The sequence below is a fragment of the Mobula hypostoma genome, chromosome 4 (genome assembly GCF_963921235.1).
Source record: "Mobula hypostoma chromosome 4, sMobHyp1.1, whole genome shotgun sequence".
Classification (NCBI taxonomy): domain Eukaryota; kingdom Metazoa; phylum Chordata; class Chondrichthyes; order Myliobatiformes; family Myliobatidae; genus Mobula; species Mobula hypostoma.
Genome location: NC_086100.1, coordinates 105,688,980 through 105,716,870, shown reverse-complemented (window position 1 = coordinate 105,716,870; position 27,891 = coordinate 105,688,980). Strand labels below are relative to the sequence as shown.

Genomic DNA, 27,891 nt, shown 5'->3' with positions numbered 1-27,891 from the left:
ATGTTAGGAGAAGACAGGAGGGGGAGGAATAGAGCTAAGAGCCTGAAAGTTGATTGGCAAAAGGGATACAAGGCTGGAGAAGGGAGATGATCATGGGACGGGACGCCTAGGGAGAAAGGAAGGGGAAGGGGTATTGCGTCCGGTGCTCCTGATGTGGACTTCTATATATTGGCGGGACCCGACACTGGCTGGGAGACCATGTTGCTGAACACCTACGCTCTGTCCGCCAGAGAAAGCGGGATCTCCCAGTGGCCACACATTTTTATTCCACGTCCCATTCCCATTCTGATATGTCTATTCACGGCTGCCTTTACTGTCAAGATGAAGCCACACTCAGGTTGGAGGAACAACACCTTATATTCCGTCTGGGTAGCCTCCATCCAACCTGATGGTATGAACATTGACTTCTCTAACTTCCGCTAATGCCCCACCTCCCCCCGTACCCCATCCTTTTTTTTTTCTTTTCTCCTTTTTTTCTCTCTTTTCTCTCCCTCTGTCCCTCTCACTATAACTCCTTACCCATCCTCTGGGCTTCCTCCCCTTTCTTTCTCCCTAGGCTAATCAACTTTCCAGCTCTTAGCTCCATCTCTTCCCCCTCCTGTCTTCTCCTATCATTTTGGATCTCCCCCTTCCCCCTCCCACTTTCAAATCTCTTACTACCTCTTCTTTCAGTTAGTACTGACGAAGATTCTGGGCCCGAAACGTTGACTGTACCTCTTCCTATAGATGTTGCCTGGCCTGCTGCGTTCACCAGCGTTTTTTGTGTATGTTGCTGGAATTTCCAGCATCTACAGATTTCCTCGTGTTTGCGTTAATCAATCAAGCACTAGTTTTAGTATAACATTACAATTGAGTTAGTAGACTATGCGGTAAATTCCAATATTTTAAGATTAGTGTCAAGAACTGTATGAAGAAATGTTTTAGACTTAAAAGACATGAATATTTTATTTTCATATTTGCTCAACTGAGTGCCCTGTGAAACCTTTTTCAAAATAAGGCCTAGACTGCAGAAGATGAAATTTATTACACATTATTTTCACAGACTCATTTGAAGTAGAATATCAAATTAACTAAACCGATGATGACCAGGACAGAACACTGTAGAGAAGAGAATTTCCTGAAGAAGGATAAGGCCCTAGCCAATCATAGAAGCATTTTGTACAGCTTGTAAATTACTTTCTTAGGATCACACGTTCACTGTTTAGCAGATTTTCAGTTATTTATGGAACACACAAGTGGTTCAATTGTTCAGATTAACGGGAACCCATAATATCTGTTGAAGGTCAGAGCAAAGTAGCTTCATTGTCCAAACATTGGTCAACTGAACAACTACTTCAAACACATTATTACAAGGGTTTCACTTGATTCATATCTCATCAGGTTTATTCACAGCAAATATTAAAAGAGGTAGAAGCAGTAAATTTTAACCTACATTTTTATTCTGGCAATGTGAGCTTGCATTAGATTCTTGAATTCAAAGTTCACTACTAAAATTAAACTAAGTACAGCAGTTTGTTACAGAAGTGTCTTGTTTTAGACACAGAAAGAACACCACAGTTTGTAGATTGTTTCATTTCCAACCTTAGCAGTATGGGCACAAAAGCAGGTTCATGTTAACTGGGTATATTCCAAAAGTGAAAATGGTGCAGCGGTGAAAAGATAACAAAAGAGCTGAGTATAAAATTAAACTGGAAACTACAGTGCATGGTCCTAATGGTGCCGTTAGTATTGTTTAAAAGTGTAATGGCACTCAGAGGAACAATTGTAAAACAAAATTAAAACTAGGACATGCAAGAGTAGAGAAGTTTTAAGGAAGAACTTCTGGTGGGGGGGGTAAGATGGGGGGCAACAAACTCAGGTACAGAATTACAAAATTGAGGACAACGGTAGCTGACAGCATGACTGCTAATAATAATGAAAATTTCCAGGCTACATATTGAAGAGTTGCAGGACTTAGAGGAAGTTGTAAAAATAGGGAAAGGCAAGACCATTGACATATATTGAAAACTTAAACTGGGAGAAGAGTTTAACATTCCTCAACAAGGGCTAAATGCCAGTTGAATTGTAAATGGAGAGAGTGAGAGATAATGCAACGTGAACGTGCGGTGGCAGCTAACAGAGCAAACTTGCAGAAGGATTATTTTTCCAAAGTCACCATTTTGTTACTTACCCTTTCTTGTAGGGATTGCTTCTTGGATTTATAAATGAATTTGCAATTTTTCTAGTTCTACCCAAATCAATGAAGTTGAACATGAAACTAAGATGTTGGAGTAGTATGGAAATTGTATGGGCCACATCTCAAATAAAGGATTAAGTATCACTGAATTCCGTTAAATATCATTCAAGTACTATAATAGTACAAAGAAATATGCACAGAACACCTGTATTTGAAAAGTTTTTGTGAAACTATGAATAAGTACATTGAAACTGAGACAAAATTAACCTAGAAACAACGGTTCAAAATAATGAGGGAATCGGAATGGAGATAAACATTTTCAAGCATAGTGCGTGTTCCGGAAGACTTTAAAAAGGCGGAGGAAGCAGATAAAATCTGACTTTAAGTACAACAGCAATTTGTATTTATAAACCTCTCAAATAGCAAAACTGCTTGACACCATTTCACAGCAGAGCAATTAAACAAAATTTGACACAATGCTGCAGAGGAAGGTCAAGGCACAGATCAAAAGCTTGGATAGAGAGATAGGAGGGCTGTACAATGGGTAACACAACTGCTCATCTACCCGCCATCAAGGGCACATAGACAGAAAGCTGCCAGTAAAAGGCCAGCAATATCATGAAGGATCCCACCCACCCTGCTTATAGACTGTTTGTCCCACCCCTATCAGAGAAGAAGCTACACAGCATCCACACCAGGACCACCAGACTCAAAATCATTTACTTCCTCCAAGCCATCAGGTGATCAACACATTCACCTATTAACCCACCCCACCTCCACAGGTTTCATAAGCCCTACTGCTACCAAGAAAAGCTCCTTTTGCCTAGATTCGTTTTCTCACCTGTTAATTTCTTGTCAGAGTCGCGTTATGTTCAGAACATCACTTTATGTACATGCAATCAGTCTATATAAGCTAATCTTATGTATATACGGCCATGCTCACCAATTGTAGAGTATATTTTATAGGATTGCTTTTATATTTATCGTGAATTTTTATGTTTATTTTATGCTGCATCAGATCTGGAGTAAACTATTTTGTTCTTTGCACTTGTGTACTGAAAATGACAATAAACAATCTTGAATCTTAAAGGTTGATATGCAGTTTGGGGAGGAAAATTAAGATAGAATCAGAAATGATTGACTGAAGTACTTAAAAACTACATTTAGAGTCAGTCAGATATCTTGGATCTTGTTGGGTTGAAGGGGTTTATATATAGAAAGAAACGTGGGAAAACATTGTAGAGTTATGGAAATAGATCAACAGGTGGAGAATGAGGTCTTTCTGCAAAGGTATTTTAGACTGATGAATGACATCCTTGTGTTCCCTGGAGGATAGAATCTGGTCTGAAGTAAAAACAGATAAGAGGGAATCTGTGGAATTTCAGATGATTTTGTAATGCAAAAAGAGCATTTCATTCTAACAGTACTGCTAGTACAAAAGATCACAACTAGAAGCAGTTTAATAAAAGGCAACTTGAATAAATTATTTATCATAGAAAGGAAAATGCATTTAAAACTGTAACTGGTTCATTGACTTCAACTGATGATCTTGCAAGAGTTCTAAATGATGTTCCTCAAATGTTAGAAAATTCTGCATGATTTGTTACTATATTTCTAAGAGATGTTAGTTTACTTGCAAATAGACTCTGCATATTGATTGTACTGATACTACATGAAGTGTGTTTCATTAACTTACATAATTATGGAAAATACTGTACATTAAAAAGGTATGCAATAAAGTATTTAGTGAACAGTTTGTCTCTGATTTAATAATTCTTCACTGTCCTTCCTTCATTTCCTCATAGTGCAAACTGGAATATCAAGCTTGTGTTTCAGGGAAGCAGATATCAGTCAAATGTGAAGGACAATGCCCTTGTTCAACAGATAAATTGTCAATCGAAGGAAAAAGTCAACCAAAAGGTAAGTCGTAAAAGTCTTATTGCTTTACGTGTTTATGTTTCAAAGCATTGATTTCTCTGGTGGACAATACATTTTCTCCTATATGTTGTAAATAGAGCATATATGTAAAATTACACATTGAAGAAACGTTCTAATGCTGCTATTTCAGTTACTTTGATTCGGAATTATTCATGTTCCAGTACTGCAAAACTAACATCCTAGATTGTAGAGTTCTGAAAGAGTCAACAGCAAAAGAGAGAGCTAAATGCTTGTAAGAGGCATGGTGGAGTAGTGGTTAGCACGATGGTATTACAGTGACAGCAACCTGAGTTCAATTCCACCACTGTCTTAAGGTGTTTCTGTGTTTTGCCATGAACACTTGGGTTTCCTCCGGGTGCTCTGGTTTCCTCCCACATTGCAAAGATGTACAGGTTAGTAGGCTGATTGGTCACATGGAGGTAATTGGGTGGCATGACTCATCGGTCAAGAACTGCCTGTAGGCTGTACCTCTAAATGCAATAAAATAAGAAATAAATGGGAAATTCCAAAATGACCAAGGCTGATATATTTCTGGACGCTTAAGGAAAAGTCCAGAATCTATTATTAAGAATGTGCTAGCAGGGTATTTTAACATGGCAGGAAAATTGTGCCTGACAAATCTAAAGGATGCAATTAACAGGATATTTAAAGGATACCAATGAATAATTATATTGGAATGTTCACTGCTATTTGTTCAGGCCCCGCATAAAAGATAAAGGCTTATGGGATTGGGGGTAAATAATTAACATGGACAGGAATGGGAGACAGAGTAGTGTAGTGTCACCTGGCCTCTAGCTATTTAGATCTATATTAATGACTTGGTGGAAACGGGCAAAAAATATTATCCAAGTTTGATTATAATATGAAACTAGATAGGAATGTGAAATGGAAGGAAAAACTCTGCAAAGGAATTGGGCAAGAGTAGGAAATCTTGCAAAAATATATATGACTTTAATAAGAACCAATATAGAGTACTGCAGGCAGATTTGTGGAATGATATATTTGCCAAGAAGCTATTGATAAGGAGGTTGAGTAAGATTTCGTGTACTGTTCTGAGCTTAGAAAGTAAGATTCTAAATGAGGGGTAGGTGTGAGGAATGTCTTTTTTAAACTAGAGAGCCAGGAGCTTAGGATAATCATTTCTGTGTAAGGTCTGTTCAGGACTGAGACGAGAAAATCCTTACACTCAGCAAGTTGTTGATCTTCACAATTCTCTGCCCCAAAGAACTGTGAATGCTCAATCATTCATGATCAAGGCTAGTAAATTTCCGGACACTTAAGGAAATAGGAATCAAATGCAAAATAGACTTGAGCTACAAAATTAACCATAATTCTATTGAATTGTGGGGAAAATAACTTGAAATATCTTCTTATATCCTCAAATAATTTTGAAGTATTTCTTGTCATTTACATTGAAATTTAACAAATGTGAATTTATTTTTAATTCATAACAGCCTGAAAATCAATTAAAGTCTCTTATAGAATTTCTGCACAAATTATTTTAAGCTTTTTATGTAGTAATGGGCAATTTTCAGGGCTGTACTTCCTGGTGGGAGCTGCATTGATAGCAGATTATTGTCACAGAATCTTAATATTCCCATCCAATAAATCTAATCAGCAGAAACCTAATTAATGTACTTGAGTTGTCTGCAGAGACTGTTTCCCACTGGAGGCAATGGATAGCAGAAATGGTCGTCCAATTGACAGGCAGTGTTAGATTTAGATGCAACTGACCCAAGCGTTAGCCTTTTCTCATCAATTAGATCCAGACAAAAGTAAAGTCATTGGGTAAATGGGAACATCTAATACATACTTGAGGATTCCCTTCTTAATATCAGACTCTTCAAGTATATTAATAAATGCGGCATTTATGGATATGATTGATACTTTTCTCAATTCTTTCTCAATGAATCCAATTACTTCATGTCACTTCACATTTTCAAGTTATGATTCTTTAAGTGACGAAAGTATATGGACATTCATTGTAGATATAAAATTCTGTGGGGGAAATATTCCTTGAATCTTGTGGTATCACTCTTGAGTATATTTATTTGTTCTGTGTGTGATAATAATTAACAGTGTTACTGTAGAAAATGGCACTTCCAACACTGTGTCAGAGATCAGAATCAAAAACTGTTCTCTCTTCAGTATTGTATATATTCTTTAGCAATAAAAGTCATACCTTGTGTGAAAAATTCTGTATATAAGCATGCCACTTCGACTTTTAGTTGCGATACATTGACAGGAATTCTGTTTGGCAACTTCTCAAAGGAGCAGTGCAGTAATTCAAGACCTTATTTAGTTCCCAAAATTAGTTAACATTAATGAATGTTATTATTGTGTCTCTAGTTGAAGATTGATTATGGAACCACTACAATCACCCTGTACAAAAAACCTGGCAATGTATGAGCGTGTAAAGAAAAGCAAATGGTTGAGATTCACAGTGTTCCAGTATACTCCCATGGTAACTGATTAGAATGCTCTGATGGAGCCAGAAAATCAGATAAATCATTAAACTGAAAATGACAATAGCACCAAAGCAGAGCTCGTGTGTCTTCTTCAAGTAATAGTGTCAAAACTACAACTAGGAATCTACATCTAAAAATGTGCATTTGAGAACTCTCAAAATTGTAAGGCTTCTCCTGTTCCTCCACAATGCTAGCCTGGTTTGAGCTAAGGAATTATTCTGCCCCCATGTAAAGTCACTAGTTGTCTGGCATAGTAGAGTAGTAGGCAACCGTTGATCCCAGGGGATCATAGGTTTGCTCCTCTGGTGGACTGTGTACTCTCCAGGGCACAAGCCTGGATGGGAAGATTTGAAGAACTGGCTGTTGCCCATTCAGCGGGTTTCCCCTCTCCACGTCACTGATGTAGTCCAAGGGAAGGGCAAGCAGCAATACAGCTTGGCACCAGTGTAGTCGCAGATGTTGCCAGAATGAAGACGTAAACAACATCAAATTGCCTTAGGGACCCCGGCTCCAGATTTCTTCCTTGGGGTTTACCCCTGAAGCATTCCCCATGGGTGGAGGTTTAAAATAGAGTCTGATATATGGGAGCTGAATTTAAAACTCTGAAGTTCTATGGAACCAAACTTCAGAAATGGGCTTCAACATGCATTACATTTTTGGTGCATATGACAAAGGATGGGTTTATGCTTCATAATATTTAAATGTGAGATTCCAGATTGGATTCAAGATCGTTTAATGCAATTTCCAGTACGCAAGTGTAAAGGTGAACAAAATAGTTGTTACTCCGGATCCAGTACAACACAAAAAAAACACAAAAAGATAAAAACACTAATAATATTCATAAAAAATAACTATAAATATGTAAGATAGCTTCTATACATTGTTTGTATGTCCATTGAGAGATGTTGGAAACAGGAGTGTCTGTACATAAGGCGACTGGCAGGAAATGATAATGTCATGGTGGCTGGGAGTGTGGAGGGATGGGTTAGTGGGTGGATGTGTTGATTAGTCTTGCTGCTTGGGGAAAGTAACTGTTTTTGAGTCTGGTGGTTCTGGCGTAAATGCTACGTAGCCTCCTCTGTGATCGGAGTGGGCCAAACAGTCCATGAGCAGGATGTGAAGGAAACTGGCCCTTTATTGGCACCTTTCTGTATGTATGTCCTTGGATGGTGATTAGGCTTATGCCAGTGATGCGCTGGGCATTCTGACTACTCATTGTCCGCCTCAGTGCAGTTTCCATACCAAGCAATGACGTGGTTTGTTAGGGCGCTTTCGAATGATGTGATTGTGGATGCACATACTCCAGCTCTCGTCAGCCTCCTCAGAAAGTAGAAGCATTGGTGAGCATTCCTGACTACATAGGACCATGAGAGATTGTGCGAGATGAGTACTCCTAGGTGCCTAAAACTGCTTGCAGTTTCCACTGTTGTGCCACTGATGTAACGAGAGGCGCGAGTTCTCCTTGTTAGTGCCTTCATGTGCTAGTGGGTTTAGCTGGGTAGTTCAGGGTTAAGGGTTTGGAAGTGGTTGTGCATTCCTTTTGGTACTTTTCGGTGGTTAAGTATTGAAGTTCAAATGGTGTCGTATGCCCTTGTACTTAAAACACTGAAAGTCAATATCTAGTGCAGCAAGTTGTTAGGAAGATGAATGGTATTTTTCTTCTTTTTTTCAAGAGTGTTTGAGTACAAGGGTAAAGATGTACGAGGGTTGCAGTTTTATAGGTCTTTAGTAAGACCATAGCTGGAAGCAATGTGTACAGTTTACCTCAAAAGGGTGAAAAAAGGACATGACTGCATTGGGGAGACTGCACTGAAAATCTACTAGTCTGCTTCCCATGATAGTCAGCGCATCACTAGTAAAGAGATGTGTAGACTGGACCTCAGTTCTTTAGTAATAATGAAAACGTGACATCGTGGAAATGTACCGGAAAATTAGAGAATTCAATGAAATAGCTAAAGAGAGAGTGCTGCCCCTAGCTGAAGAGTCTTCTACTAGGGGTTATGGTCTCAAAATTAGGAGCAGACTAGCTAGAAATGAAGTGAGAAATGTCTTCATTCAGAGGGAGGCTCATTATTCTGGACAGTTGTGGAGGCATGGTTATTGATTGCATACTAAGCTAAGATCAATAGGGTTGACCTGGCAGATTGAATAACAGACAACAAATAGAAAATATATACACAGGAAATGCAAAAGCATCATAAACAGTCTACAAAATGTGCACAGCTGCAGCTATTAGCTATGCCTTTGTCGATTAGCTGCCTGTCAGAATTTTTGGGTTTAAGTCCTGTTCCAGAGATTTACACAAATAGCAGTTCAGGATGATAAGAAAGGCTACTGCACTCTGAGGTGTTGTTTTTCAGCTAACAGGTCAAACTGAGACTTCTAGATGGAGATAATAGATTCAAAGGCATTACTTTGAGAAAGAGTAGTAGCCTTATCCCTAGTAACTGCTAAATTTTTATCTCCCTTTGGCATCATAAAGTAATTATCTTATCATTGCTGTTTAAAAGACTATGCTCTGTACAATAGACCAGGGAATGATAGAGTCATTCATTACTGAAGCAGTGCCTTTTGCCTGCTGAGTCCATGCCAACCATCAAATACTAATCAACACACGCAACGTGCTGGAGGAGCTCAGCAGGCCAGGCAACATCTATGGAAAAGAGTACAGTTGACATTTTGGGCCGAGACTTCCTGAAGGGTCTCGGTCCGAAACGTCAAATGCACTCTTCTCCACAGGTGCTGCCTGGCCTGCTGAGTTCCTCCAGTATTTTGTGTGTGTGTTGTTTAGATTTCCAGCACCTGCAGATCTTCTCTTGTTTGTGACCAAACAACAATCTTTATTCTCCGTACATTCCCATTAACTCCACCCGGATTCTAACATGCTAGGGACAACTTACATTGACAAATTAATCTACAAGCTTAGGTGCAAACTGTCCCATTTGTACAGGTCCGAGCTTCCTTGGAAGAGTGCCTAATGATCCATAAATCTGAAGCACTCCCTCCTGCATCATCTCCTTAGCCGAATGTTAAACAGTATTATTCAAAGTACATTTATTTTCAAGGTATATATGCAATATACAACTTCCTATCTTCCTATTTGTAACATAGCATGGGTAGCAATCCTGAGATCACCATCCTGGAGGTCCTGTCCTTTAACTTGGCACCTTGTTGTTCCTTTTTGCGCCTTGTGACACACCGGGCATGAACCTTGCCATTTCTTTAGCATTTGTGTCTGTTTTTTATGAGGCCAAGTTGTTAGGTCAACACCCAACCCAGCCCAGTGGAAAGTACGCAAGGAGCCGGCTGGATTCAAACCCAGAACTCCTCGCCTTGAAGTCCAGTGCAATTGACACTACACCACCGGCTGGCTAATTTGGCACGTTGAACTCTGAACTCACTTTGCAGGATGCTGTCACCCTTCCTACCTATGTCATTAGTACTGACGCGGACCATGACCTCTAGCTGCTCACGCTTCCTGTTAACAATGCTAGGGACTCAATCCAAGATGTCTCTGACCCTGGCACCTGGGAGGCAATACAGCATCTGGGAATCTCCTTCGCATCCACAGAACCTCCAGTCTGTTCCCCTAATCAATTAATCCCCTATTACTACTGCTCATCTCTTCCCCCGGCTGAATTATAGAGCTAGACTCAGTGTCAGAGACCTGACTGCTGTGGTTTCCTCTGCTAGATTGCCCGCTATAGTATCCAAAACAATGTACTTGTTATTGTGGGGAACAGCCACAGGGAGACCCTCTACTGGCTCTCCATCCCCTTTCCCTTTCCTGTGTCCTGCACCTTAGGTATAACCAGCTTCCTGTATCTCCTGCCAGTCAACCATTCCATTTCCCAAATATGCTGAAGGTCCTCTAGCTCCAGCTGCGGTTCCCTAGCGTGGTCTCTAAAAAGATGCACTTAGTTCATGTGTTGTCATCAGGGAAATTGGAGGGAACCTTGTCTTCCCACATCCTGCCAGGGGAGCACGTCACTATCCTGACTCTCATTCCTACTGCTCTAACTGTGCAATAAGACAGAAACAAATAAAGAAACTTATCAGAAACTTAGCTTAACCTCTGCCTCTTGCAAAAGCCTTTTGAACCAAAGCCTCAGCCCCCCACGCTAACACTGACCCATGCACATTATGGCTGCTTCCACAATAATAATAATTACTTTATTGATCCCAAATGGGAAATTATTTTGTTACAGCAGCAACATTTAAAAACGCACTTAGCAGTAGTAATTAATAATAATAAATATAATATTAACTAATAGAAAAGTACAGAATAATAATATACACAATAATAATTTACCAATGTGCAATACTCTGCAATAATAATGCATGAAATAATAAAACTGAAACTATTGTACTGTGATGTGTTCTGCTGATGCACAGAGATGAACTGTTGTATTGCCAAGTGCCAAGTAAAGCAAATGATTTCAAGCTCCACAGAAAGTCCTGACAGGTCTTACTCATTTGTTAAACCTGGTGCTTACCACAAGCAATAGCTCACGTTATCTGAAGCTCTGATTGAAGTCCTGACAGGCCTTGCTCTCTTTTTCAATCTAGCACATACTCACTATGCATAATCTAAAGCTCCGCAATTGTGCATTTAAAATGAGTGATTGGATTTAGTTGCACTTTCTTGCTATACTATATGAGTAAAATAAGACCATAAGACAAAGGAGCAGAAGTAGGCCATTCGGCCCATCGAGTCTGCTCTGCCATTTTATCATGAGCTGATCCATTTTATCCTATTTAGTCCCACTGCCCCGCCTTCTCACCATAACCTTTGATGCCCTGGCTACTCAGATACCTATCAATCTCTGCCTTAAATACATCCAATGACTTGGCCTCCACTGCTGCCCGTGGCAACAAATTCCATAGATTCACCAGCCTCTGACTAAAAAAATTTCTTCGCATTTCTGTTCTGAATGGGCGCCCTTCAATCCTGAAGTCATGCCCTCTCGCACTAGACTCCCCCATCATGGGAAACAACTTTGCCACATCCACTCTGTCCATGCCTTTTAACATTCGAAATGTTTCTATGAGGTCTCCCCTCATTCTTCTAAACTCCAAGGAATACAGTCCAAGAGCGGACAAACGTTCCTTATATGTTAACCCTCTCATTCCCGGAATCATTCCAGTGAATCTTCTCTGTACCCTCTCCAACGTCAGCACATCCTTTCTTAAATAAGGAGACCAAAACTGCCCACAGTACTCCAAGTGAGATCTCACCAGCGCCTTATAGAGCCTCAACATCACATCCCTGCTCCTATACTCTATTCCTCTAGAAATGAATGCCAACATTGCATTCGCCTTCTTCACTACTGACTCAACCTGGAGGTTAACTTTAAGGGAATCCTGTACGAGGACTCCCAAGTCCCGCTGCATCTCAGAACTTTGAATTCTTTCCCCATTTAAATAATAGTCTGCCCGTTTATTTTTTCTGCCAAAGTGCATAACTTTCCAACATTGTACTTCATTTGCCACTTCTCTGCCCATTCTTCCAATCTATCCAAGTCTCTCTGCAGACTCTCCGTTTCCTCAGCACTACCGGCCCCTCCACCTATCTTCGTATCGTCAGCAAACTTAGCCACAAAGCCATCTATTCCATACTCCAAATCGTTGATGTACAATGTAAAAAGAAGCGGCCCCAACACTGATCCCTGTGGAACACCACTGGTAACCAGCAGCCAACCAGAATAGGATCCCTTTATTCCTACTCTCTGTTTCCTGCCAATCAGCCAACGCTCTATCCACGTATGTAATAGAAAGAGTAAATAAATTTGATGTGTTTATTTTAGATTGTGAACTGGGCTAGTTTCTTGTGAAGTGTAATCATTAGGCCTAAAGTTAGCTCAGTAATACATATTATCCAAGAAGTGCCCAAAGAGTGGGTTATTGAATATGATTTGTCCTTACTACTTCTGTATGCTAATTGTGAAGCATTTGCCGAAAAAGGATCTAGTGCTTTCTCGGTTTATATGACGAATAAACTCTTCTCGGGCTTCATGCAGGTACGGGTATTGATTTTAACTGACTTTCTGATGACAGACTCTGCCATCTTCATCAGGGATAATGCCTAAATATGTCTAGTCCAGTGGTATATGTACCCCCCTCGTCTGCCCAACCCCCCGCTTGGATTGTCCTCATTCAATCAGGTTTCCACAGTCCCACCTTGTTTACAATTGATTTCCAGTTCTTATTTAGAATGAGACTTTCCTCTTTGTTAAATTTCTTTTCCTCTAGTTTTATTTCATTGGCCTCCTTCACCAGACGGTCCCAAAAGCCACTGGCGTGGCACAGTACTTTTCGTGCCGTAGAAGTCAATCCTATGGCTATTGCAAATGCAGTGTTTTGCTACTGCTAATTTCTCTGGGTAACCCAAATGGATATACCTCCTGTGCTCTTTGATGCAGGTTTCCACCGTGCATCCCTATCTGGCTGATTACGCTGCTCCGCATTTACAGAAAATCTTGTAAACGTCAGTTGTCCTGAGATTCTTACATTGACATACTTCCTCTATTAGGGGAACTACTGTGAACAAACGGACAGAGTGGCCATGGGATCGCCCTTGTCACCGGCGATTGCTAATTTCTATATAGAGGACATTGAGGAGAGGGCTCTGATTTCATCACCCTTACACCCAATTGCTTCTTCAGATATGTCGATGACACCTTCGTAGTGTGGCCTCATGGACTCCAGGCACTCTAACAGTTCCAGGACCATCTGAACAGTATACATCCAAACATTTAAGTTATGATGGAGATGGAGATGAATGATTGCCTCCCGTTCCTGGATATTCTCATATGATGGGGACCTGACGGTAGCCTCAGATGTGGCGTCTATTGGAAACCCACTCACACGGACTTGTATCTCAACAACAACAGCTACCATCACGCCTCCCAACGTAGAGTGGTTCGTTCCACTTTGATTAACCATGCGGAAACTATTTTGGTCCTGGAAAGTCTCCATAAAGAAATAAGGTGATTATATACAACATTCCCAAAGAATGGCCACAAGGTGAACACCAGGAAACCCATCGGCAAGGAGGAGCCTGCCCCTACCACCTGTCTTCCCTATATTTCCATGGTCTCTGGAAGGATCGTCAGGATTCTGACGAAATACCATCCACAAACCCATAACAAAGCTCAGATTGCAGCTTATGCAGGTCAAAGGTGACCATGGATTCAGAACAGCTGGCATTTACAGGATTCCCTGTGAATGTGAAGTTACATATATCAGTCAGACGGAATAAATGGTGGAAACCTGCATCAAAGAGCATAAGGGGTACATCCGTTTGGGTTACCCAGAGAAATCAGCGCTAACAGAACATTGTATCCGCAATGTCCATAGGATTGACTTCAACAGCACAAAACTTCTGTGCAGCACCAATGGCTTTTGGGACCACCCAGTGAAGGAAGCCATTGAAATAAAACTTAGGAAAATAACTTCAACAAAGACGAAGGTCTTGTTGCAAGTAAGAACTGGAATTCGATTGTAAACAAGGTGGAACAGTGGAAACAGTTGGGTGAGGGCCATCCAATTAGGAGAGAGAGACATTGGGGGTATGAATACCACTGAACTAGACATGCCCAGGCACCATACCTGATGAAGAAGAGAGAGAAAAACAATGTGTGTGTATAAATAAATAACGGATGGGGTACGAGGGGGAGGTGGGGCATCAGTGGAAGTTTGAGAAGTCAATGTTCATGCCATCAGGTTGGAGGCTACCCAGACGGAATATAAGGTGTTGTTCCTCCAACCTGAGTGTGGCTTCATCTTTACAGTAGAGGAGGCTATGGATAGACATATCAGAATGGGAATGGGATGTGGAATTAAAATGTGTGGCCACTGGGAGATCCTGCTTTCTCTGGGGGACAGAGTGTAGGTGTTCAGCAAAGCGATCTCCCAGTCTGCGCTGGACTCTGGCCAATATATAGAAGGCCACATTGGGAGCACCGGACGCAGTATATCACCCCAGCCGACTCACAGGTGAAGTGTCGCCTCACCTGGAAGGACTGTCTGGGGCCCTGAATGGTGGTAAGGGAGGAAGTGTAAGGGCATGTGTAGCACTTGTTCCGCAACATTGCTTGTGGACTGAGTACAGGAACATTCTACCTCCTTCAAGGACTATCCCAGAATAACATAGATATGTGGTCACCCCAAGGTATAAGATCTTTTGATCGGTGGTGAGGTGCAGTTTATCCCAAAGTCCTGTTGCCCAGATAAATTTCATAAATGACCAAAAGCTTGTTAATATTTCTGCAGTTTTTGCTCTCAATTGACCTTAATTGATTTTCAATGATTATCGACCTAGATGCTTAACCAGGAAATGAACGATGAAACAGAGCATGCAGCAAATGCTGAGCTGTCAGATAGCTTCTGTATAGAGAGGGAGAGGGAGAGAGGGAGGGAGAGGGAGAGGGGGAGGGAGAGAGAGGGAGGGAGAGGGGGAGGGAGAGAGAGAGAGGGAGAGGGGGAGGGGGAGAGAGAGAGAGGGAGAGGGGGAGGGAGAGAGAGAGAGGGAGAGAGGGAGGGAGAGGGAGAGGGGAGGGAGAGAGGGAGAGGGGGGAGAGAGGGAGAGGGAGAGGGGGAGGGGGAGAGAGAGAGAGGGAGAGAGAGGGGGAGGGAGAGGGAGAGGTAGAGAGAGGGGGAGGGAGAGGGAGAGGGAGAGAGAGAGGGAGGGAGAGAGGGAGAGGGGGAGAGAGAGAGAGAGGGAGAGGGGGAGAGGGAGGGAGAGGGAGAGGGGGAGAGGGAGAGAGAGGGAGGGAGAGAGGGAGAGGGGGAGGGGGAGAGGGAGGGAGAGAGGGAGAGGGAGAGGGGGAGAGAGAGAGGGAGAGGGAGAGAGAGAGGGGGAGGGACAGGGAGAGGGGGAGAGAGAGGGAGAGGGAGAGGGAGAGAGAGAGGGGGAGGGAGAGAGAGAGGGAGAGAGAGGGAGAGGGAGAGAGAGGGAGGGAGAGAGGGAGAGGGAGGGGGGAGAGGGAGAGAGAGAGGGAGAGGGAGAGAGAGAGAGGGGGAGGGAGAGGGAGAGAGAGAGGGAGGGAGAGGGAGAGGGGGAGAGAGAGGGAGAGGGGGAGAGGGGGAGGGGGAGAGGGAGAGAGAAAAACAGAATTAACATTTCAGGTTGACAACCTAAGTCATCAAATCTGATGAAAAATCATCAACCTAAAACACTAACTTTAATGTTATCTCTATCTGGGCTAACCGCTCTTAAATCAGAACAAGTTATTCTGAGACAATATATAAATACATCAGTGATGAAATTCTCTTCTGATTTTGTATTTCTTTCCCTTCCATAATATATCCAGTTTGACAACCCAGTAAAATACTGGATTTAATTTTACCAGGAGGAGCATGAAAAAGAACTTAACAAGGTGTATTTCATTAGTTACTCATATTCTGTGCAACACAACTATTTTGTTGATCATGTTCCCTGCAATTAAGCAATTTTTATTGTTTATTTATTTAATTTTAATTTTTGCATAACTTATTTAAATTACCTAATATATATTCTTACTGTTATTCACATTTTTCCTCTATTATTGTGTATTGCATTGAACTGCTGCTGCAAGGACAACAAATTTCATGACACATGCTGGTGATATTAAACCTGATTCTGATCTTGATAGACTTTATTACAGCCAACAAGTTTTATTTCTGTCCCTTGTTCGATTTCTCTTAAATATCAACTGTTAAAGAAACTTTCATCCACCAATCTATCTTGACTACAATAATATCTCCCTCTGCTACAGTCGAGCTCACTGGCACCAGTCTTCCCCAGTACTATAACCGACAACCTCCCGCTAGTTGGTCACCCTGTTCTGATGGTCAATCTTCTCAGAGCCGTCACAGCTATCCTGTCTCCAATTTGCCTCATCCACGTCAATTCTGATGGCCAAACGCGCATGAGTTTGTGCCAGAGGTCTCCACCACAGCCACCTTACGCTGTTTTTTTTTTCCTTCTGGCTGCTGACAACAGCTTAAGGTGATTTTTGGTTTGTTGATGCCTTAAAATAAAGTCACTATTATACATTCATTCATTTGAAGAGTGGGCCTGAAAGCTGCCAGAGCAACTTCAATTATGCTTTTTCCAGCAGTTAGCTACATATATAAGACGCTTTGAGAAGAGGAGCAGAGTTAGTGTTCTGCTTGTAGAGGTCATAACGAGATGAGTACCTTAAAATTAAAAGAATTATATAATAACTACTTTATACAAATCCCAAATAATTTGTAGATAAAACAAACAGAATTTCAAAAATGAAACGTTACAATTTCACAGGCCCAGAAACTCTACAAGGCAGTAGAATGTTCTTGTGATCTGTGATAACCTCTTGTAAAACAAAATGCTCAAGAACTTATGTCCAATTTTAAGGAAATTAGAGTTTATTGTTCTAAGCTTACGTCTATCAAGTACAGAGAGCATGCTGGGCACGTGCAGGGATGTCAAATGACCTGCAGAAGCCCTTTTGACATCACTTACATTATTCTTCTATGCCTATGTTACACTTGTATTCTGCAATCATCAAACACTGAAACAGGTCATCACAAATAGGGCCATTGGCAGATAATATGTAGTTTCTGTTTTCTTTTTGAATTTTGTGTTTATTGATTACCCCACTAATTTTGCATTGGCTACCATTACTACTTTGCACATTATCTGTGCAAACAAAATTCCCCCTTTAACTAGTTATCTTAGTGACTCAACCCTGACAGTGTACCTATTCACTCTTACTCCCTCCAGTAATCTCAACAGTAGCTCTCGAACCCTTCCACCTATCCCCTTTCCTGGCATTTCACCCACGCTTAACTTTTCTTCATCCCAGCCCCCAATCTGTTCTCCAAATCACTTTCTGCTCTCCACCTTCCACAATTACAGGACCTTTGTATTGGTTTAATTTTGTAAGGCAGACAACATCCAGCATCTCATGCAGTTAAAACAGCTTGAGCCCAGAAATCTTCCAGAAAACTGATAGATAACAATTTAACATGCATTTTTAGAATGCTGTTTTCTGGGACACTTATTTTTGTAGAAGTTTTCTTGTCTCTGCCCAATTCTTACCCTCAATTAATGGTTTACTTTTCCCACCAGTAGTTGGAGTATTTTAGTAAAATGTTAAACCTTCATGATATTCATTAACTCCTATTTTTTTCGATCTGGCTGTACACTTTAAGCATTGTCAGAGCATGGTAATAAAATGAGTTCAAGATGTGAAGTAGGTTTGAATTGTGTATAATAGCATCAAGATTGTTGTATTTAGAGTTTTGCTGCAGTGTACATCGGTGATGTGTTTTGAAAAATATCTTGCTAGTTCTGCTTGATTACAAAGGTTACGCGCAATGACCTTGATAATTTTCAATTGCTTACTCTTTGGGGAAATACATTTGGCAGCAGGATAACAGGTATTGTCTATGTTTGCCTCATCAACACTAAGGAAAGTGTGAACAGTGATGTACATAATTCATAACAGTAAAATCAATCTTAAAGTCCAATCTCAAGTTAAGAAGTCAGATTCACCAGAGAGTACAAAAAATTGATTTGCTGTCCTGTTTTTACAAGCCATATTGTGGTGCACTCCCATTAACAATTGCAGCGGTGTTTTTATTTCTAAAAAAGCAACCAATTTTTCATTGAGCTATTATTGGGCCTTGCTGTGTACAAATTAGCTGCATGATTTTCAGTTGTATCACACATTGGCGGTGATGTTTTAGCAACGTCCTTAGGCTTGAAGGAGGTTACATAAATGCAGGCTCTTTTTTATTTTTCTGTATGCTTACTATCAATGCTTATGTGGTACCTGATTTAAGTAATAAGAATTTAAACTTTATTGCATTTTTCATATTAAAATATCTCATGGTTTTTCATCATATTATCAAAATACATCAAAGCACATGGGCATATGTGATAGGCAGATAACAAAATAGGTTTTAAAGTTTGCCTCTAGAATAGAAAAATGAGGTAGAGGATCAGAAAGATTTAGGGGTGGGGAATGGTGAAGAGGGAGGGGTCTCCCTAAATCGCTAAATCCAGATTCAAAAATTGAGATCTTGGCAGTTGTCTACAATGTTCTAATTCAAGGTATTTTCAGGAATGTTCAATGGATCTAATTTCAGAGAAAGCCAAGATTCACAGTGAATAATATTAATAAGGATTGACTGTCTCCGAGGACCTCACCTGTGACACTGCACCTGTACTTGTGGGGTCATATACTGTGTCCAGTACTCCCACTGTGGCCTCCTGGATATAGGTGAGACCTGACATAGATTGGGAGACCGCTTCACCGAGCACCTATGCTCCATCCACCAGAAAAAGCGAGATCTCCCAGTGGCCACCCTTTTTAATTTCACTTCCCATTCCAATATGTCTATCCATGGCCTCCTCCACTGTTGCGATAAGGCCACACTCAGACTAGAGGAACAACGCCTTATATTCCATATGGGTAGCCTCCAACCTGATGGTATAAACATCAATTTTTCAAACTTCCAGTAATACCCCTCCCTCTTCACCATTCCCCATCCCCTATTCCTTCTCTCAACTTATCTCCTTGCCTGCCCATTTCCTCCCTCTGGTGCACCACTACTCCAGCCACTTTTCCACTTTTCTTTCTTCCATGGCCTTCTGTCCTTTCCCAGCCCTGTATCTCTTTTACCAATGAACTTCCCAGCTCTTGACTTCACCCCCCCACCCCAGTTTCACTTATCGCCTAATGGTTCTACCTCCCCGTCCTCCACTTTTTAACTCTACTCTTCATCTTTTTTCTCCATTCCTGCTGAAGGGTCTCTGCTCGAGGTGTTGACTGTACTCTTGTCCATAGATAGTCCCTGGCCTGCTGAGTTCCTCCAGCATTTTGTGTATGTTACTTAACAAGGAGTGGTTCAGTATATCAAACTCAGATATTCTTCTCATATTCTGATAAAAAGCCTTGATGTCAGGGACATATTTTCAACAGTAGTTTTTTTCCTTGTGATTGTAGAAGCATGTTGTCTGCTGGAACTTTTGTCAGATTGCACTGCAAAGTGTTTCAATTCACAGATTAACTCAATGTATCTGAAGACCATGGACCAATAATAGAAACTTTGTTTTGAAGACTGGCTATTTTTCTTCAGCATTTTTTATAATTTTGCAAAAGAATTAAAGAAGGCGTATGGTGTATTGGCATTCATCAACCATGGGATTGAGTTCAAGAGCCGGGAGGTAATGTTACAGCTATACAAGACCTTGGTTAGACCCCACTTGGAGTGTTGCGTTCAGTTCTGGTCACCTCACTACAGGAAGGATGTGGATACTATAGAGAGAGTGCAGAGGAGATTTACATAGATGTTGCCTGAATTGGAGAGTGTGCTTTGTGAGAATAGGTTGAATGAACTTGGCCTTTTCTCCTTGGAGCGATGGAGGATCAGAGGTGACCTGATAGAGTTGCATAAGATGATGTGAGACATTGATCATGTGGATAGCCAGAAACGTTTTCCCAGGGCTGAAATGGCTAACATGAGAGGGCATAGTTTTAAGGTGCTTGGAAGTCGGTACAAGGGGGATATCAGAGGTAAGTTTTTCACACACAGAAGTGGTGGGTGTGTGGAATGCACTGCCAGTGAAGGTGGTAGAGGTGGATACAGTAGGGTCTTTTAAGAGACTCCTAGGTACATAGAGCTTAGAAAAATAGAGGGCTATGCAGTATGGTAATTCTAGGCAGTTTCTAGGCTAGGTTATATGGTCAGCACAACATTGAGGGCTGAAGGGCCTGTAATGTGCTGTAGATTACTATGTTCTATGTGTTCTATGAGAACTTATTTTCGGTTTGGAAAGGAAATTATTATGAAAAGTTATAGAACACTGTGTCACTTTTTCAAGACGTGCAGTTATTGTTAATAATATAAATTCAAATCCTGCCAATAGCAGAAAACTGAAATGAAAACTATGAATTATGCGAATTATCTGCATGCCAGCCTGAATCAACAGAGAGAAAAGCAATTAATACTTCACTCTGATGATCTTGCATCACTGTTCAAAAGGATTTGCTCAGAATTTGTTGAAAAATTAAGAAATTCATGAAAGAAGTGATTCTTCCATTGCAAAGAGTATGAAGATTGTGTTATACTAAAAGAAATTTGTATCATTAGGAAAAATAGAAAATTCTAGAAATGTACAACAGTGTAGCCTGAATCTATGGTGAGAGGAACGGAGTTCACTTTAGGCTTCTATGATTCCTAGTAGCAAGCAGTCAACCTGAGAACAGAGCAAATTTTAGGAACCAGCAATGAATTATTAAAATGTGATAAAATGGGAAGAGAATTGCAAAGTAAATGAGCATGAAATACGTTTTAAAATTTAAAAGATGTTGAACAAATATGAAAATGACTGAGAAATAAATCTGGATCCCATGGAGGCAATGGCAAGAGAAATTGCTTTTGGGAATGAATGGATGACTGGGGTACTAAGGAAATATTTTGGAACTATTTCTAATGCAGAAGGTGCAACAAAGGGGAACCAGTGATGGAAGGAACTTAATGCAGGCTGTCAAGTAATTAAAGAATAAAATATCAAAACTTTAGACTGATCTGAAGATAAATCATGTGCCCTAATAACCAGAAATGATATGATTTAAATTTCCATTGTATTCAAATTTCCTCTATGGCCCTGCCTCTCCAGATCTAATACCTTCATTCTCTTGTCCAATTCTGCACTCTTGTGCATCCTTTGCCCCTCACCATTATTAGCCATGAAAGACAGGTGACCCAAGATAATTCTCCTCAAAGATCTCTGGTATGAGCACCTCCTTTCCCGTTGATGGCAGGTGCCCAGCACCTGAGCTTTCATTATGCTGGTTAGCAAATCAGCATTTGCAGATCAAAAATGTGCAGCAACAGCAGACCAAAAAAAGTACAGTTTTTGTTTATTGTAAACATTATTTGAAGTGTTAAATAAGGAACATGCTTTATTTTTGTATATTATTATATGCTGTAATACCTGAAATAGGCTTTAGAAATTAACAGGAGTGTTATTTTTAAATCTATTTTTGAACAATTCATATGATGAAATCAGACTGCAAGAATTGCAAATAAATGCCTTTAGGCCTGATGGTTTACTTAGCAATAACTATGGCCATTGAAACTACGAGTATAGATAAGTTGCCCTAATTTGCAATATTTGTAGAGTGTGCTGAAAGATTAATAATGCCTGCTGTATCAGAAGTGTTTGCCACTTTTCTCGAAATGGATACCAGTATTTTAAAATCAGTTCCTCTGAGTAATCACGCTATAGCTCATCATGTTGACAAAATGAATGAAGACATTGAGCAACAACTATGCATAGAACTACAAAAAGCAGAATTTGGGATACAAATGGATGAGTCAACTGTGCATGACAACAAGGATGGCATATTATAGTTTGTCAAAAGTGGAGAAGTTTATGAAGAGATTCAAAACAAATATCAGCAGAGAAACAATTCAAAATGTATGTTGAGGAGAAAAGTATTCTGATTAGGAGAACGATTTCTTGTGCAACAGATCAAACACCATATATGACAGGTCGCCATGCTGGTTTAGTGGCATTTATGAAAAAAGAAATTCCAAATCTGTTTGCAATCCATTGTGTAATTCATTGTCAACATCTCATAGCGAAAAACCTCATCCAGTGACTTTCTTCGAGCATGACTCTTGTAATATCTGCTATGAACAAAATTAAAACTCATCCATTAAATAGACTATTTCACCAGTTATGCCAACAAAGAGTTTGAACACTTGCTTCTTCACACTGAAATATGTTGGCTAACAAAAGACTGCTCCTTAAAACACTTCTTTAACCTTTTTCATGCTGTGGTTAAATTTTTGCTGAAAATGGACAAGAGCTTGGGAAACAAGATTTACAGTGCCTATAAAAAGCATTCACCCCCCCCCCCCGGAGATTTTCAAGTTTTATTGTTTTACAACATTGAATCACAATGGATTTAATTTGGCTTTTTTGACACTGATCAACAGAAAAAGACATCTTTGTGTACAAAATGAAAATAAATCTCTACAAAGTGATCTAAAATAATTACAAATATAAAACACAAACTACTTGATAGCGTAAGTATTCACGCCCCTTTAGTATTACACGCCAGTTCATCACTGGTGCAGTCACTTGGTTCTAGATGTCACATAATTAGTTAAATGGAGACATGAGGAAATCTGCAGATGCTGGAAATTCAAGCAGCACACACAAATGCTGGTGGAACGCAGCAGGCCAGACATCATCTATAGGAAGAAGTACACTCAATGTTTCAGGCCAGGACCCTTTGTCCAAGGATCCCAGCCCGAAATGTCGACTGTACTTCTTCCTATAGATGCTGCTTTGCCTGCTGCATTTCACCAGCATTTTGTGTCTGTTAGTTAAATGGAGGTCTGTTTTTGAGAACCTGTGGACAGTCGAATTGTTTCAATCGATGTAGTTTAAATACACCTGTACACATAGAAGGTCCAACTGCTGGTGAGTCAATATACTGGCAAAAACTAGACCATGAAGACAAAAGAACACTCCAAGCAACTCCACAAAAAGGTTATTTAAAAGCACAATTCAGGAGATGGATACAAGAACATTTCCAAGTCACTAAATATCCCTTGGAGTACAGTTAAGTCAATCATCAAGAAATAGAAAGAATATGGCACAGCTGTAAACCTGCTGAGAGCAGGCCGTCCTCAAAAACTGAGTGACCATGCAAGGTTGTGGTGAGTGAGGGAGGCCACTAAGTGACCTAAGACAACTCTGGAGGAATTACAATCTTCAGTGGCACATACAACAACTGTTGCATGGGTACTTCACCAGTCGCAGCTTTATAGGAGAGTGGCAAAGAGAATGCCACTGTTGAAAAGAACTCTTGAAATCTTGGCTAGAGTTTGCTAGAAGGCATGTGGGAGACTCTAAAGTCAGCTGAAAGGATGTTCTATAGTCTGATGAAACCAAAATTGAGCGTTTTGGCCATCAGACTAAACACGATGTTTGGTGTAAGCCAAACACCGCACGTCATCAAAAAATGCACCATCCCTACTATGAAGCATGGTGGTGGCTGCGTCATGCTGTTGGGATGCTTCGCTGCAGCAGGTCCTGGAAGGCTTGTGAAGGTAGAGTGTAAAATGAATGCAACAAAATATGAGGGAATCCTGGAGGAAAACCTGATGCAGTCTGCAAGAGAACTGCAACTTGGGAGAAGATTTCTTTTCCAGCAAGACAATGACCCCAAGCATAAAGCCAAAGCTACACAGCAGCATCTTAAAAACAACAAAGTTACTGTCCTGGAGTGGCCAATTCAGGGTCCAGACCTCAATCCAATTGAGAATTTGTGGTTGAACTTGATAAGAGTTGTTCACTCATGATCCCCATGTAAACTTGACAGAGCCTGAGCAGTTTTGTAAAGAAGAATGGGGAAAAATTATAAAGCCCAGATATGCAAAGCTGATAGAGACCTACCCACACACTCAAGGCTGTAATTGCTGCCAAAGGTAAATCTACTGAATATTGACTTGAAGGTGTTGACTCAATCAATTATTTTGTGTTTTATATTTGTAATTAATTTAGATCACATTGTCGAGATGTGTTTTCACTTTGACATGAAAGAGTCTTTTTCTTTCGATCAGTGTCAATAAATCCACTGTGATTCAATGTTGTAAAACAATAAAACATGAAAACTTCCGGGAGGTGAATACTTTTTATAGGCACTGTAGCTACTACGTGGAGATGTGGCATACTTGGCTGATCTATATGACAAAGTGAATATTCTAAATATGAAACTGAGAATTTAAATTTAATGCAGGCAAAATGTGCAGTGTCCAGTTTTATTGGAAAACTGGAAATATATAAGTAAAACATTGGGAGAAGAATTTTCTCTCGGTTTCCCTTCATAGAAACTATGGCACTCTCTTTCACAGATGGTGATTTGCAAGAGTACTGCTTACACCTGCGGTCACCGAAGAAGGATTTTTAGAATCAATTTAAGGATTTAAACGATCTGGAAATTCCAGACTGGGTAATTAACCCATTTCTTTACAAGGTCGAGGAACAGGAAGAGAGCTTGCAAGCGAAAATGATCGAAATTGAGAATGCTGAAGAAACAAAAATGTTTTTCAAAAATGTCAATTTTTGTGTTATGTGGCTACACTGTCATACAAAGTTTCCTAATTTTTGGAGAAGAGCCAAACTGCTCTTCATTGTATTTTTTCATCCTTCTGCCTTATTGAAAGAGGCTTCAGCACAGTGAATCAGATACTCACAAAAAACAGAAATCTCTTGGACATTGTTACACGTGGGGACTTAAGGATTTTTCTGTCACAACTTGAACCAGATATTTCAACTCTTGCTAAAAACCATCAAGCTCAAGGATCACGTTAATATCGAAGCTGCTGTACAGCGCACAGGTACTGTGTAAGCTAGGTTTAAAGAGAAATAAACTTTTAAAGCAGAATCATTTTTCTCATGTTAGCATATAGTAGACATGTTTTTTATACTATGGGGGCACTGAAAGTGTTTTGTGCCTAAGAGGAGCATTGGTAAGTATGAAGGTGCATCAGGGGGTCGTTGGCAAATATGCAAGTGCTTAGGGGGTGTTGGACTAATTAAGGTTAGGAAACACTGTGCTAGAATATTCCTTAGAAGAGAAAGTGTTTCCATCTGTTTCCATCCAGGGGGTCAGTGTGGACATGGTGGAGGATAACAAATACCTGGGGATACGAATTGACAATAAACTGGACTGGTCAAAGAACACTGAGACTGTCTACAAAAAGGGTCAGAGCCGACTCTATTTCCTGAGGAGACTGAGGTCTTTTATCATCTGCCGGACGTTGCTGAGGATGTTCTACGAGTCTGTGGTGGCCAGTGCTATCATGTTTGCTGTTGTGTGCTGGAGCAGCAGGCTGAGGGTAGCAGCTACCAACAGAATTAACAAGCTCATTCATAAAGCCAGTGATGTTGTGGGGATAGAACTGGACTCTCTGACAGTGGTGTCTGAAAAGAGGATGCTGTCCAAGTTGCATGCTATCTTGGACAATGTCTCCCATCCACTACATAATGTACTGGGTGGGCACAGGAGTACATTCAACCAGAGATTCATTCCACCGAGATGCAACACAGAGCGTCATAGGAAGTCATTCCTGCCTGTGGCCATCAAACTTTACAACTCCTCCCTTGGAGGGTCAGACACCCTATGCCGATAGGCTGGTCCTGGACTTATTTCATAATTTACTGGCATATTTTACACATTACTATCTAACTATTTATGGTTCTATTACTATTTATTATTTATGGTGCAACTGTAACGAAAACCAATTTCCCCCTGGGATCAATAAAGTATGACTATGACTATTTATCCACATCAAATTGCATCTGCCATGAATTTGCCTACTCACCTAACCTATCCAAGTCACCCTGCATCCTCTTAGCATCCTCCTCACAGCTAACACTGCCACCCAGCTTCATGTCATCCGCAAACTTGGGGATGCTGCATTTAATTCCCTCATCTAAGTCATTAATATATATTGTAAACAACTGTGGTCCCAGCACTGAGCCTTGCGGTACCCCACTAGTCACTGCCTGCCATTCTGAAAAGGTCCCGTTTATTCCTACTCTTTGCTTCCTGTCTGCCAACCAATTCTCTATCCACATCAATACCATACCCCCAATACCATGTGCTTTAAGTTTGCACATTAATCTCCTGTGTGGGACCTTGTCAAAAGCCTTTTGAAAATCCAAATATACCACATCCACTGGTTCTCCCCATCTGCTCTACTAGTTACATCCTCAAAAAATTCTATGAAATTCGTCAGACATGATTTTTCTTTCACAAATCCATGCTGACTTTGTCTGATGATTTCACCGCTTTCCAAATGTGCTGTTATTACATCTTTGATAACTGACCCTAGCATTTTCCTCACCACCGATGTTAGGCTAACCGGTCTATAATTCCCCGGTTTCTCTCTCCCTCCTTTTTTAAAAAGTCGGGTTACATTAGCCACCCTCCAATCCTCAGGAACTAGTCCAGAACCTAAAGAGTTTTGAAAAATGATCACTAATGCATCCACTATTTCTTGGGCTACTTCCTTAAGCACTCTGGGATGCAGACTGTCTGGCCCTGTGGATTTATCTGCCTTTAATTCCTTCAATTTCCCCTGGGATCAATAAAGTATGACTATGACTAAAGTAAGATTCCATGGTCCTGGTAGAACAGCCCAGTTTCGTTCCATTCACACAGATGCACAACTGAACTGTGAAGGTTCTGAAGTGGAGGTTTAAAATTATCAAGTTTTATTAGGAAGCATTAGAAAAAGATGTCTTTTTAATTATGATTTCCTTTTAAATATGGTGACTGTCAATTTAATACTACCACTAACATAGTAAGGATTTTGGAGCACGAAGAGATCAGTCATGGGGACTGGGTGAAAGACTGCTCCATCTTTCAAGAGGAAGTTGGGTAAATATTTGAGTCAGTAAATGGAGAGAGAGCAGGTTGATAGAATTACTTTGGGGTTCTCATGACCAACAACCAATTGAAAGGCATAGTTCTGAAGGGAAGCACATGAGTTCTACTTGACTAGCTTGACTAATACTTGTCTCTCAGTCAATGTAATTAATATAGACCTGCCTTGAAATTGGAATGAAAGTATACATTTATCTTCGTCAACTGTATGTAACTGAGACATAAGTGTTTAGATGTAGAAATTGTAGATGGTCGGGATATGGAGGGCTCTGATCCTGGTGCAGGAAGATGGGAGTAGGCAGTTTAAATGATCTAGCATGGACTAGCTGGGCCAAAGGGCCTTTTGCTTTGCTGTAGTTTTCTATGATTACAGAAAAATTGTATTGAGTATTTCTGTTCTGATGCTCCTCATTTTAAGAGTCGCCTCATCATATTTTACACATATCATGACATCATCAATATGTGCAGCACTCTTTACTTTCCCTGACAAAAGCTGGATCGAAAGGTCATACTTAACATCCTCATTTATAACTCTCAGTAAAACAAGGAGTATATCATGCTGGAGGTAGTGAATCGTGTGTGATTTAATATGTTCCAGCCTAAACATTGTGTTCATGTTTTATAAATCCTGTGCCGCCGGTCATTTCAATGTATAAAAATATGATTGCTGATAGCACAGAGCTCATGTTGAAGTGTCTGTGCTCTGATATCTTCAGTTCATTAATGCCTCGATCTGAAGTCCCATGCTGCTGCTGCCTATGGTGCCTTTTTGATAACTTGACGTGTGCCATGATCGGCTCATCTCATTGTGGGAGGAAGGGGTTTGGGAGGTGACACCCTTGCAAATTTCCAACTCTTTCCT

General features: G+C 40.6%; 1 protein-coding gene across 4 annotated transcripts in view; it reads left to right on the top strand.

Annotated features, from left to right (window-relative positions):
- The window catches only part of spock3 (SPARC (osteonectin), cwcv and kazal like domains proteoglycan 3), a 518,883-nt gene that overhangs the window by 339,225 nt on the left and 151,767 nt on the right, over window positions 1–27,891 (top strand). For all 4 annotated transcript variants that reach the window (XM_063046338.1, XM_063046336.1, XM_063046337.1 and 1 more), the window contains one exon: window positions 3,982–4,096. In XM_063046338.1, the coding sequence (XP_062902408.1) occupies window positions 3,982–4,096 (115 nt within the window). The remainder of the gene's footprint in view (window positions 1–3,981; window positions 4,097–27,891) is intronic.